The 13,561-nt window shown below is 42.1% G+C and overlaps 1 protein-coding gene across 7 annotated transcripts in view; it reads left to right on the top strand.

Moving 5' to 3' along the window:
- Nucleotides 1-13,561, top strand: part of RALGAPA1 (Ral GTPase activating protein catalytic subunit alpha 1) — a 190,947-nt gene that overhangs the window by 109,721 nt on the left and 67,665 nt on the right. For all 7 annotated transcript variants that reach the window (XM_054972958.1, XM_054972960.1, XM_054972961.1 and 4 more), the window contains 2 exons: nucleotides 10,916-11,050; nucleotides 12,290-12,473. In XM_054972958.1, the coding sequence (XP_054828933.1) occupies nucleotides 10,916-11,050; nucleotides 12,290-12,473 (319 nt within the window). The remainder of the gene's footprint in view (nucleotides 1-10,915; nucleotides 11,051-12,289; nucleotides 12,474-13,561) is intronic.

Here is a 13,561-nt window from a genome sequence, read left to right on the forward strand (position 1 = left end):
TCCATTTCCTTGGAGCCTTCCACCAAATAAGTGAAGACTAAAACAGGCCAACTCACTCATCATTTTTAATAAAGTATTCACATAAGTTTAAATTGAAGCCTCCTTTACCCTTGGCTCTGAGGAGACCATCAGAACTAACCCTAATTCCAAAGTCTACGAACTTGAATAAGAGAGTTCCCTTCATCACCTCCCCCTTCCTTTCTATTACTCTATGAATAGTGTTCTTACAGGGCACCCCATTCTGAACCTGGTACTTTAGACCTTCAGCCCACCACCTTACTCTCAAAGCACATCTTACAACTATGCAGAACAACACACTGTCCTGGAACTATGGCCTCTGGACCATGACTCCAGCTCTCAGAACCAGACACTACTACCCCCTCCCCAAGTGAAGTTCTCGGCTTATTTACAGCCCTATCTACACGCTTGACACTGATTCCACACACCCTCCTAGGCCTACAGGTGAACTGTGAAAAATCAATTCTTATTCCAACTCAATGCATAATGTTTGTCAAGGTAACCCTTGATTCAATCCAGGGATGCACTTTACCTCCTGAGGACAGGATTGCCAACATATTGACCACAGCCCTTTCTTGCTGTTATCAAAGAACTTGAAATATTCCAAGACTATGTCTTTGGTTTCTATAGCATTCGTAGCCTTGTTTGCCAGGCAATGTCTCGGTCCACTACAGAATTGGTTTTTAAGAGTCTTCTTCCCTCACCACATCCCAAGGAAGAGACTCTCCCTTTCCCAGACCTCTTCTCAAATCTTCGACCTAGTAGATGGTGCAGGACAGTCTGTTGGCAGGAAACTCATGTGGTCTTTCCCAGATACATCTGTCTTTGGTTACAGATTCTTCCATCTCAGCCTACTGCAACAAGATACAAATGAGTGGGATATGGAGAGTCCATATTTTATTTTAGAGCTGCTATTATATTTTAGAACTAAGGGGCATAAAATATGACCTGTCAGCTTGTCTCAAATTGGTGAAGGGAAAGAATGTGCAAGTCTTTACTGACAAAACTATGGCCAAGCACTACATCAAGAGGCAAGAGGGGACAGTTTCTCTTGCATTATGTCACGAAGTCTCTCTAATATGAGACTGGACCATCTGTCACAAGGTGGGTCTTCACACCATAGATATAGCAGGAAAAGACAATGGTTAGGTGGATATCTTGAGCCGTGCCTCATTGGAGAGTCACAAATGGTCCCTTTCCACCACATCTCTCTTCCCCCTTTTCTTTACTTAGGTGACACCTTCCATAAACCTTTTCACCACCTCTCAATTCAAAATACAAAAAAAATTGTTCCATGCAGGAAAAGACTCACAGCCTATAGGGAATACCTTTCAGTTCTGTTGGCAGGATGCCCTCTTCTATGCCTTCCTCATTATTTGAACCCTCAGCAGCATTTTGTTACTGCGGCCATCATAGCCCCTTACTGGCTAAGACAGAGCTGGTTCCAAAATTCATACATTTCCCCAAGCTCCCAACCTTCTCCACATTGGGTAAATCTACTATCACAAACTTTGTAGTCTCAGTCTAACTGCCTGATCCATCCACAATAGGAGAATATTCTCAAATTGTACAAAACACCTTGCTTGAGGCCACAAAGCCCTCGACCAGGAAATGCTACTCTTTCAAGTGGGGTTCCTGTACAGCTATTTTCAACTAGGTTTTCCTAAAGGATAGACATCTGGCCAATTCTTCCATCAAAGGTCCACCTTTCTGGAATCTCAGCATTCCGTGACCGTATCCTTGAGAGTTGATGCTTGCTAATGCTGACTGAAGAGACTAGCCATCCTCTACCCTCCATACATTTTGGCCATCACACAATGGCGTTCGTCCCTGGTCCTCTCTAAGTTGCCATCACTTCTGCCAGGAGAATAAGCAAGATACAGGCACTCAGGGCAGACCCTTGCTTTCTTTAATTTCAGAAGAAAAACGTCTTTTGTGACCAAGCCCTTCCAACCCGGTTTCATCTTTTCATCTAAACTAAGATTTGGTACTGCTAAATCTTTCCAACATCCAAACCCGAGACTGAAAGGGCCTTGCACTCCTTAGACCTGAAGAACAGAGTTGTTCAGGAAAAATAGAAATCTTTTTATTGCCTATGGTGGGATTAAGACAAGGCTGTAAAGTCACCAGACAGTATCTCATTGAATTATGCCCTCATTTGTAGAAGGTATGAGGATGCTAACTGTTATATGCCCACTGGAGCCTATAGCCCATTCTGGTTGGGCCCAGGCTTTCTACTCTCCTTTCCATAGCAGATCCTCTGTGCTGGATATTTGCAGGCAGACCCCTGGTCTACACAATCTAGGTTCATCAAGCTCTATGCCATTGATGTGGATTCCAGGAGTGATGCTACCATCCCCCACAGCCTATTTTGTTAAGCGCTTCACACCTACATCCTCTGGTAAGCTAGCTCACCACTCTCCCACGTGGGACTGCACAGAAGACATGATGATGAAAATATGGTTGCACTTGTTTGTAACTGATATTCATCACGTGTTTTTTTGTGCAGGCACATGTCCTTCCCTCTGTCTCTGCTGTGAGTTCCTGTTTTGAGTCCCCTTCTCCAGCAGTGGCCTTAGAAAACAGAAATGTAGGCCCACCCTTTCTATAGGTACTGTTGATGGGAACTCTGCTAGAGGGTAGGAAAGACTAAAGGGTAGGAAAGCACCTCACAGTTAGGAGCTTTCTGAAAGTCCACAGTAGGCCTGCAGATGCACCAATCCCCTGTGTGCCTGCACAGAATAACATGATGAACATCAGTTACAGGTAAGTTCAACCATATTTTAGTACTATCAACTCAATCCCAGGGGACAGGATGCCCTATACTGGATGCCCTACTGTCTACAAGAGTCCAGTAGCACCTTTAAGACTAACCAATTTTATTGTAGCATAAGCTTTCGAGAATCAAGTTCTCTTCGTCAGATGCCTGATACAGAGACTGGTCAAATACAGAAGAGCAGGAGAGAGAAGAGGCAATTAGGGGGAGGAAGGGGGAGGGAGCAATCAAAACATTCCTTTGCTAGTATATGTAAACATCTCCTTTTAATGTGTGTATCAGTTGGCTTCAAAGGAGTTTGCCCTGTTAGTTTGTAGAAGCCAAACAGCTAGACCATCCAATTCCAATGCAGTATGGGCCTTCGATAACCACAGCTCTCCCTGCCAGATGCATCTGACAAAGAGATCTGTGGTTCCTGAAAGCCCACGCCAGGTGCCACTGAGCTCCGCCAGACCCCACCTCTGTAAAGGAAATCTGTTACCTGTGGTAATGTGATAACCATTCATAGTCCCTATTCAGTCCCAACTTGACAGAGTCAAATTTGCATATGAATTCCAGTTCAGCAGCCTCCCATATGCAAATTTGACTCTGTCAAGTTGGGACTGAATAGGGACTATGAATGGTTATCACATTACCACAGGTAACAGATTTCCTTTACAGAGGTGGGGTCTGGCGGAGCTCAGTGGCACCTGGCGTGGGCTTTCAGGAACCACAGATCTCTTTGTCAGATGCATCTGGCAGGGAGAGCTGTGGTTATCGAAGGCCCATACTGCATTGGAATTGGATGGTCTAGCTGTTTGGCTTCTACAAACTAACAGGGCAAACTCCTTTGAAGCCAACTGATACACACACTAAAAGGAGATGTTTACATATACTAGCAAAGGAATGTTTTGATTGCTCCCTCCCCCTTCCTCCCCCTAATTGCCTCTTCTCTCTCCTGCTCTTCTGTATTTGACCAGTCTCTGTATCAGGCATCTGACGAAGAGAACTTGATTCTCGAAAGCTTATGCTACAATAAAATTGGTTAGTCTTAAAGGTGCTACTGGACTCTTTTTGATTTTACTACCACAGACTAACACGGCTAACTCCTCTGCATCTACTGTCTACAAGAGCAGAAATTCACTGGAAGTATTTTCTTTAATTAATTAGTCTGTCTTTTTCTTAATGAGATCATTCATGTTTCAGAAACTCAGAAATTTACTACTGTGGTGCACTTTGACTACCCTTGAATACTCTTTAAAAACTTCATTCTAATGTTCCTTTGGAACATTAATACTGTTTCCATGGCCTTCATCCACAGAAGTGGGACTTGGAATACAATCCTTTGCTTGGTTATAAGTACAAATGAATTCGTTGGGACTTATTTCCTATGAAGTAAGCTTAGTCTGAGAGCCACTCCAAGCTGGATAACTTTCCTATATCCATACATAAAATGTGTTCAGACTGTTCCACATATCTGTTTCACTGCCTGTATGGGTAGCAAAGCAGCCTAATATCCCAGGCTAGTTCAAGCACTTCACAGCTTGGAAACTAAGCCAGGTTGGCCATGGTTAACTACATGGATGGGAGGCCTCCAAGGAAGCCCAGTTTTACTATGCAGAAGAAAGCAATGTTAGACCAATTCTGCTCATCTCTTGCTTTGAAAACCCCTTGAGCATCTCCATAAGTCAGTTTTGATGATGTCACTTAATTATGTTATTTTAAATTATTTTTTTATTTGAAAAGAAAAAATAAGACTCATACATAACAGAAATATATGTATGACAAGAGTAGGGAGAAATATATACATTCCATACAGGGTTTCCAAATATCTAAAAATAAGTCCATTCACAATATAGATAAAGTTGTACGGTCCTTCATCCATTGAATTATGGGAGGTGGGCATTTGTCTCTCCAGTGTTGTAATGTAAGTCCTGTATAGTACAGTACAGCTACAGTTAATGCGTAGAGGGTCCATTTTCTTTTACCATCAGTTAGATTCCAGGGTACAGGTGGGCAGTTTAAAAGTACATAAACGTCCTCAAAGATCAATGAGTATTCTAATACAAAATAAATATGAGTAATAAGTTCCTCCCAAAAAGATCAAATAACTGGACATAGCCAGAGCATATGCTTAAGAAACACATCCACGAGGTGCAAAGAGCCCTTAGGAGAAAACTATAACAGCAATTATCCCAAATTCATATATTTAAAGTGCTCAGTGCAAATACTATCAACATATAAATATCAACGGTGGTGTAAAGCCACGAAGTACTTGGAAAACAGTCCAAAATCAAGCAGAAATATAGTCCATAATGGAGAAGGACGTTTCTCAAATAAGCAATATTCAAATGTAGAGGTCTTCTCTCGAGTAATGTCCCCTGCCTACGGGGTTCGCCGGCATGCAAAAAGTCCAATCCCGTTTTGCCCCAGAGGCTTCTTCACAGGCAAAACATCTGTTATACAATTCAGTATAAGACAAACATTAATTCAACATATTCCAAGTAGTAGTTGTCCAAGTCAATTACAAGCATATCTACTCACAATGAGCGTAACAGTCAATCTCATTCCACCATTGCAGTACTCCCGGACGATCTAGCATCGTACCTGGGAGTAGCCTTCCCAAAGCTTATATACAGTATTCACTTTAAAGGTACAGTCACCTGACATCCATTAGGAGGTTACAAAAAACAACTCAAATCCAAGGCATAGTTAAGCCCGTAAGGGCTCAAGCTATTTAATCTATGTATCCACGGTGATTCGAGTTGTAGCAACCTACATTGGGCATCAAGATTCTTACCCTGGAATACCTGAAGGACCGTTCAATTTAAATTCTATTTTAGAGTCATGGTGTTGGATAAAGTGTTCTACAAGCGGTGCCTCTATAACACCATGTTGAATTCGAGACTGGTGCTCCTGAATGCGAGTTTTCAGTGGGCGAGTGGTACTGCCCACATACATCAACGGGCAGCTGCATTGAAACAAATACATCACATGTGATGTTTTGCAATTGGACAAAGCAGTGCAATAGAGAGGTCTGTTATTACTAGGGTTAATGATCTCTGTAGTTTTTACGGTCACTGGGCAGATATTGCAACTCCCGCAGGGAAAGTGCCCTTTAGGAAGTTGCACGTTCTTATCTTCTACCACCATTGCTGAATGCACTATCATATCCTTCAGATTTCTCGTACGCCTGAACCCTGCAGATGGCGTCTGTTCACAACCTTCTATCCTAGAAACTAAATGCCAATGTTTCCAAACAATATCAACAATCCCCAGAGCCAAATTGGTATCATCTGAAACCCATTTTAATCTGTTGTCTCCCCATCTCCCCTTGGGAACCAATAAGGAATCACGGGGCGTGTTAATGGCTCTTACATTAGCCTCCTCTATGATTCTCGTGGGGTAGCCCCTAGATTCGAAGCTTCTGTCTAAAAGTTTCCTTGTATGATTGAAATCACCAGTACAAGACGAATTGCATTTCAACCATAAGTACTGGGAAACAGGTATGTTTCTTCTTATATGTGAGGGATGAAACGAGGAGAAGTGCAAGTAAGAGGGGCAGTCCGTAGGCTTTCTAAAGGGACGTACTCCTAGTTTCTGGCTGTCAAGTTTGAACACAGTTACGTCAAGAAAATTGACACAATCAGCACTACCCTGCCATGTGAACTATATTGGCATCTACCCCATTCATCCATTGTCCTAATGTCTCTGCGTACATGCCATCTTCTAGTACGAGTATGATATCATCAATATACCTGCGATACCACACGATCTTGCTGAAGGATTCTCATTTATATTCAAAATAAACTTCTCTTCTAAAGCTGCCATGAATAGGTTAGCAATACTGGGGGTGGCAGAACACCCCATTGCCACCCCCCTAACCTGATAATAAACTCCTAATGGATGTCGGGTGACTGTACCTTTAAAGTGAATACTGTATATAAGCTTTGGGAAGGCTACTCTTAGGTACGACGCTAGATCATCTGGAAGTACTGCAATGGTGGAATGAGATTGACCGTTACGCTCGTAGATATGCTTGTAATTGACTTGGACAACTACTACTTGGAATATGTTGAATTAATGTTTGTCTTATACTGAATTGTATAACAGATGTTTTACCTGTGAAGAAGCCTTTGGGGCAAAACGGGACTGGACTTTTTGCATGCCGGCGAACCCCGTAGGCAGGGGACATTACTCGAGAGAAGACCTTTACATTTGAATATTGCTTATTTGAGAAACGTCCTTCTCCATTATGGACTATATTTCTGCTTGATTTTGGACTGTTTTCCAAGTACTTCGTGGCTTTACACCACCGTTGATATTTATATGTTGATAGTATTTGCACTGAGCGCTTGAGCACTTTAAATATATGAATTTGGGATAATTGCTGTTATAGTTTTCTCCTAAGGGCTCTTTGTACCTCGTGTTTGTTCTGTGCCCCTGGGACAGCTCTCTTGTTACCTAAGAAACACATCCTGCAAACTACAGAGTCAGCAATTAGACACTATACTAATTACTATGAAGGCTCCGTGGTGTCCAGTATACCCTAAATAGAATTTTTTGTTGAGAAAGGTGCAGCTTAAGCTCCATAGGAGTGACAAGTATAACATTTAAGGCCTTATCCCACTGCTTTGGCAAAATTGTGTGATCTACATATATTTATTGACTGACATCAAATATTTATGAACAAATATTGTAGGTTTCGTTTTTTGCATAGATTCAATAAGAATTTCCAAAAATGTGGAAGACTCTGAAATAGTCAGTGCAAAGGTCATACTTGAATACCAACAAATATTCAGCAAAAGTTGACAAATCATATGTAGACTAATGAAATTATACCTAGACTTGATTATATATTATATGTAACAAATAAATTAATGATATGACCCTTAGTCTCTCTCTGTTCCTCATTATAGATATAACCCACCCAAAGTTAATTATGTTGGTCCCATTGAGTCTAAGTTTCCCATTGAACTAAGTCAAACTCAAACGTGCTTAACTTTTAGTGGCCTGTATATTTGGTGTTGTCTTTCTGTTACCAATAGTATTGGACATTTAGCCCTTAAGGCCAAATAAAGAAAGGAAGCAGGGCCTCTAAAGGTTATCATAGGTACATATCACACTCACGGGTTAACGCACCATTTCCGAGGAGTCACATGATTGCAACAGATTCGGCTCAGCACCCATGTGTTTCACACTGTCCAAGAAGTTTCGGGTTGGTCTCCTGCATTTTGTTTCACACTTGCTTCAAAGCCCTGGTTTTGTTGTGGGCTTTGTGGGCTTTGGAATTCATATTACCCTTTTTTTTAAAAGTTTGTGCATACGTTGTAACATTGTGACATTACCACTTGAAACCCCACCCCTCCCTATGCACATCAGTACTGCATCTCTGTGCAGCCATTTTCGCACCCTAACTTTTCATGTTTGAAAATAGAGCCAAGGGGTGTTGAGAGCTGATTGTCCCCACCCAGCAAATTTTTCATCCACCATTGGTCTCACGTGATCACGTGAACCCTAAATGGGTGGGGTGAGGTGATCTTTTTGGAGAAAGAATCCCCATGTTTGTTCGAATGCCATTAAGGTCATTATTATCATTTATATTGAGCATTAAAAATCAAAAAGGAAACATGTCCAAATGTTCAAACGAACAGAAGTGGTTCTTTGCGGAGCCAGAGAGCATATCTACTGGTGGTGATTTCCCGTGACACCTTTTTCCCAAACAACAGTAATATAAGAGCGTTGCTTCCTATCCATTGATTTAAAAAAAGATGCACAATGCTGAAACATTACTGTCCTTTAGAAATACAAAAAAAATTCACAGAAACGGACAGCGTGCTGAGGAAAGTGGGTTTTATTAGATCCACACATACTAATCAGCTCAAGGAAAAGGAGAGGGCGGTGTAGAGAAGCAAACAGCTCAAATGTGATGAGGAAGTGTAAGAGGAAGCTGCAGCAGCAGGATGCAGGGGTGGAGGGGGTGCAAGGATGGGAGCCAGAAGAGAGGAGAGGCTGAGCGGAGGCCTTGCTGGAGGAAGAATCCCAGGCATCCCTTGCTCATTCGCAGCCTTCCGCCCTTCTTTGCTCTGGGCTGCAGATAATCCCCGGTTCACAAACTTGCCAGCACTTGGCCAGAACTGACAGAAGAGCTGCTCCAGGGGCACCAGAATGATACAAAGTACAAAAGGCCTATGCAGTATACAATAACCCAAAATAACAGAAATTTATATTTAAAGTGCAAAGTGCTCAGTAAAATAAATTCAAACATTCAACATGTCTCACCATACATACACCAAAGTATCAACAATGGTAGAAAGGTTCAAAGTCACTTCGTACGATGTATACAGCAAAATGCCTGGAATCAATTCATAATAGTCCATAATATAGCAAAATGGTAGCCAAGGTTGTGTACATATTGATGGAAGGTGCCTCCTCATAAGTAATTTACGCCGCCTATGGGTTTCGCCAGCCTGTACGGAGTCCCACCCCTTTTCGCACCAAAGGCTTCTTCACAGGCAGTATATCTGTCATGTAATTCAATATTAATCATACATTCATTTTTTTACCAAGCATTGAATAAACGTCTTAACAAACCATGAACATATTTACTCACAACGAGTGTAACCAGCAATATCATTCCACCATTACAGTCACTTCCGGACGAGCTAGCGTCATGCCTGGGTGTAACCTTCCCATAAGTTATATGTAGTTACATTTAAAGATACAGTAGCCTGCCAGCTGCAGGAGGTTACAAAAAACAACTTAAGTCTAAAGCATTGTTAAGCCCATACATGATCAAGCTATTTAATCTATGTATCTGTTGAGATTCAAGTTGCAACAATCTTCGTTGGGCATTTGGACTTCTGTTTTGCAATACTTGTAGAACAGTCACATTAAACTCAATTTTTGAATCGTGATGTTGAATAAAATGTTCCATGAGTGGTGCCTCTCTAACTCCATGTCGGATTTGAGACTGATGTTCCTGGATACAGACTTTAAGCGGGTGAATCGTGCACTTGGCCAGGGCAAGATGCAGCTGAGTGAAGATTAAAGTTGGCTCAGCCTCAGACTGTGCACCAAGTGCCTTGCATGCTATACAGCCGAAACCCTCCCCCCTGTCAGGGTTTCCCGCTAAGCCAAGCCCAAATTCTTTGGGAGCATCGCTCAGACGAAGGCACTGGGATGCAGAGGGTGACCATGCACCCTTGCACCCCGCGACCCCAGCCCTGCCCACCCCCCTCCCACTCTGCACTCTGCTTTCCCTGCTCAGGCCAGGCCAGGCAGGTGCCTGGCTCCCTGCTGCCAGCCAGGTGGGCAGGGGGACGCTTCGCCACACTGCCAGCAAACGCTGAAACGTTAAATAAAGGGGGAAGACAAAGCAGTTGGGGAGCTAAGGAGAGTGGGTATGGTCAGATCCACACAGACCAATCAGCTCCTGAGGAAAAGGAGAATGGGGGAGAGAAGCAAAAAGAGGACAAAAGTGTTCACACTGGCATTAATCGGGCTAGCCACAAGTCGACAGTGGGTTCAAAATAAACATCGCAGTATGTCTGCAGGAGGAAAAGATCGGGGATACTGCGGACTAAGAGCGGCACTGCATCCCATGACTAGCTTGCAAGTGTGAAACCTCTGCAAACATGGGACACTAAACAGGTGTGGAAATGCTGTAAAGCATGAGTGTGAAAGGTACCATAGTGCCGGGTAGGTATATAGGAGGACTTTCTACTCCTATATGAACCTAACTGCTTAGTAGGATCATCTTCAGAAGCCCTACTTCGGATGCCCCCTCTGTCTGAGGCTAGACTGGGGACAATCCAAGAAAGGCAAAGAAACCCCCCAAAATTATTGAACTACCTCCCCAAGGGGATTCATTTATCCCCCTCAAGAATTGCCCTCTGACAGCAAGTGGAGACTTTTCCATATCGTCCGGCATACCCTTACTGACCCTCCTTCTTGTTTGTTTTTAATTATCAGTTTTATTTTATGTACTGTTTAAAATAGTTTGTGTTTACTTGTAATTGTTTGCCACTTTGAGGGCCCAAATTAGACAGAAAGGTGGCATAAAAATGTTTTAGATACATACAGGATAAAAGCAGTCTGTTTCATGTAATAGTTACTCGTTATTATGAACGTTTGTTTCAGCTGGTGGTAGCATTACTTCTCTGCTTGTTGGACTGGATTATGGCCTTACCTTTAAAGACACTATTTCAACCTGTTTGCACTGCAGTATCTGAAAACGATAAAACAGAAAAATCTGTTCTAAATTGCATATATAAGGTACTTTTTACATATTTCCCCCTCTTTGTTTTTAAAATGAGAGTTGATGTTAGAAAATGAATGAACAATACTTCACTAGGTTTTTTAAAGTTTACTTTTTATGTAAGCTGTTTTGTCCTCCTTTGTTTCCTAATCTTTTTTCCTCTGTTTGGATGTGAGCTTTGAAAACAATTTAACTGTAATTTACAATCACTGTTGATAGCCACCAGTAAACCAGGTTACCTAAAGCAAGAATGCTCTAAAATGCAGATAAATAGCTGGAGATTAAAACCTTATTTACATGTTATTTAACATCCTAAGACGTAAAAGGCAAAGCATGTTGCCAGCGACTCACTTCTTATCCCTGTGCAGGCATAGTATGCGGGAATAAGAAGTGAATCGGGTGCAAAACAGTTTGCCTCCCTGCCGCCTCCTTGGGGCCCAGCGCAGCTGCAGGAAGGCCCAGTGCCACGCAGGGCTTCCAGAGGTCTGCAAAGCCCTGGCCCAGTGATGGGAAGACCCAGCGCCGCAGCGTGGAACCATCCCGCTGCCTCAGAGCTTCCAGGGAGCCTGCTGCCACTGCGGGAAGCCTCAGCACAGCTGTGAGGCCCTCACAAGGTCCTGCAGTGGCCAGGGTCGGGGCTCCCTACTGCCTCTTCAAGGCCTTGGGAGGGCCATGCTGCTAGAGCACAAGCTGAGCAGCAGCTGAGAAACCGGAGGAGGAGGGAGCCCTATCTCTTCCCTGATTCGCCCCCCCCCTCAACTGATGCCATGGGGCGAGGCGCGGGGGAGGGGATGTGCTGTTAGATCCCGTTGTATTTTTCCAAACAATGGGCCTTATTGCTACTCTCTACATAAAATGGCTAAGGCAAAGGGAGAGCTGTTTTTGCTGTTTGATATGCATTGGCTACTGCCAAACCTGGAGCCCCAAAGGAACAGAACATACAAATAAGACTTTAAGTAAAAACTCTAAATGATTAGAGGATCTATTTTTCAGGACTTGTCTACCCAGCAAGTTTACTGCAAGCCACTGTTGTGCTTATGCTAACTAACTTTACCAACAGCTGACCTGTAGCATCTATGTGGAAAATATTTCCTACATAGCAGTTCTTTTGGTAGGCTTAAGAACAGCACATCATTGACTGCACACATGTAGCACTCTGTGCACATATGTGTCATGTCTCTTATGGCTCCGTCATCATTTTCCCCACACTTAAGCACATGTTCATAGGCTTTAGTCAATTTTGTGTTTGTTTGTAGGTTCTTCATGGATGTGTGTATGGATCTCAGTGCTTTAGCAACCCGAAATATTTTCCTATGAACCTTTCTGATCTGGCATCTTCGGATTATGATCCTTTTATACATTTAGAAAGTTTGAAGGAACCAGAGCCATTACATTCACCTGATTCAGAACGATCTTCAAAACTCCAGCCAGTCACAGAAGGTCAGTTGGCCTTGATAAATTCCTCCTTATGACCAAATAATGTAACACTTTCCAATACTGAATTGTTTGTCTAAAATGTGAATTTTAAATTAAGCCTAATACCATTATAGACTATGGATAGTGTTAATCAATGCGGAATAATTCAGTGCAATTTTGAGCAATTGTAACTCGATTTGCTAAAATAAGTATCTCCTCAACAGCATAAAAATCAATTACTATGGATCCTTCTGCCCTTCTATGCATCTTAATATAGATCTGCCCTCCTGTTCATGAGTAAACAAGTAGCACGATACATGGTTTTTATTTTTAGTTGCATTAACTTATTCTTTCAACACTGAAATGAAATCATTATGGTTATTCAAGCAACCAGTTAAGGAATACTTAAGTCATAATATTTTTAAAAATTATTTAAACTTTTTAGTATTTTTTGAACAATTTAAAAATGCCCTGGACCTGCAAGAGGGTTTTCTTAAGTCATTTAAATGCACTTCATATTTATTTCTCGCAGAAATTTATCTGAATCTCAAAAGACAACATTTTCTAAAGACTTGTCCACATTGGGAATATTTTTCCTCTGAAAATAAACACTGTGAAATAAAGGTTGCAAGAAGTTCTCAGCTGCATCTCTCTTTTAGCAAATATCAAATGGCCCTGGTGGAAAGAAATTTGGAAAAAGATGGGCTTTAATACTGATACCAAATATTCTGTGTAGTGTCATTCTCCTTCTATATTAAGCTGTTCCCCTTAGGCTTCCTTAAAGGTATTAAGGACTAGATAAATGCAGAACCTTTTTGTAGCAGCTGTGTGCTAACAGCGGGTGATTTTGTGGTCTGTAGTGACTCCGTGCTGTTTTTTTTTATGTGGAGAAAATGGCTAATCATTGTGCCCTTGTCTGAGGCATGTTTCATCATCTTCAAGTACTTTTTTGGCCAAAGAATTCTGAACACAGAGCTGTCCTCTAATAAGCTCAGTATTGGATTGAACAAATCTGATTTGAGAACTATTGGCAGGAGGAGCGGTAATTATTAAATTTACTGAAGAATGAAGCAAGGTACTGTAGTTGGCTTCTTGTCAAATGGCTGTGGTCT

The sequence above is a fragment of the Eublepharis macularius genome, chromosome 2 (assembly GCF_028583425.1).
Source record: "Eublepharis macularius isolate TG4126 chromosome 2, MPM_Emac_v1.0, whole genome shotgun sequence".
Taxonomy (NCBI): Eukaryota; Metazoa; Chordata; class Lepidosauria; order Squamata; family Eublepharidae; genus Eublepharis; species Eublepharis macularius.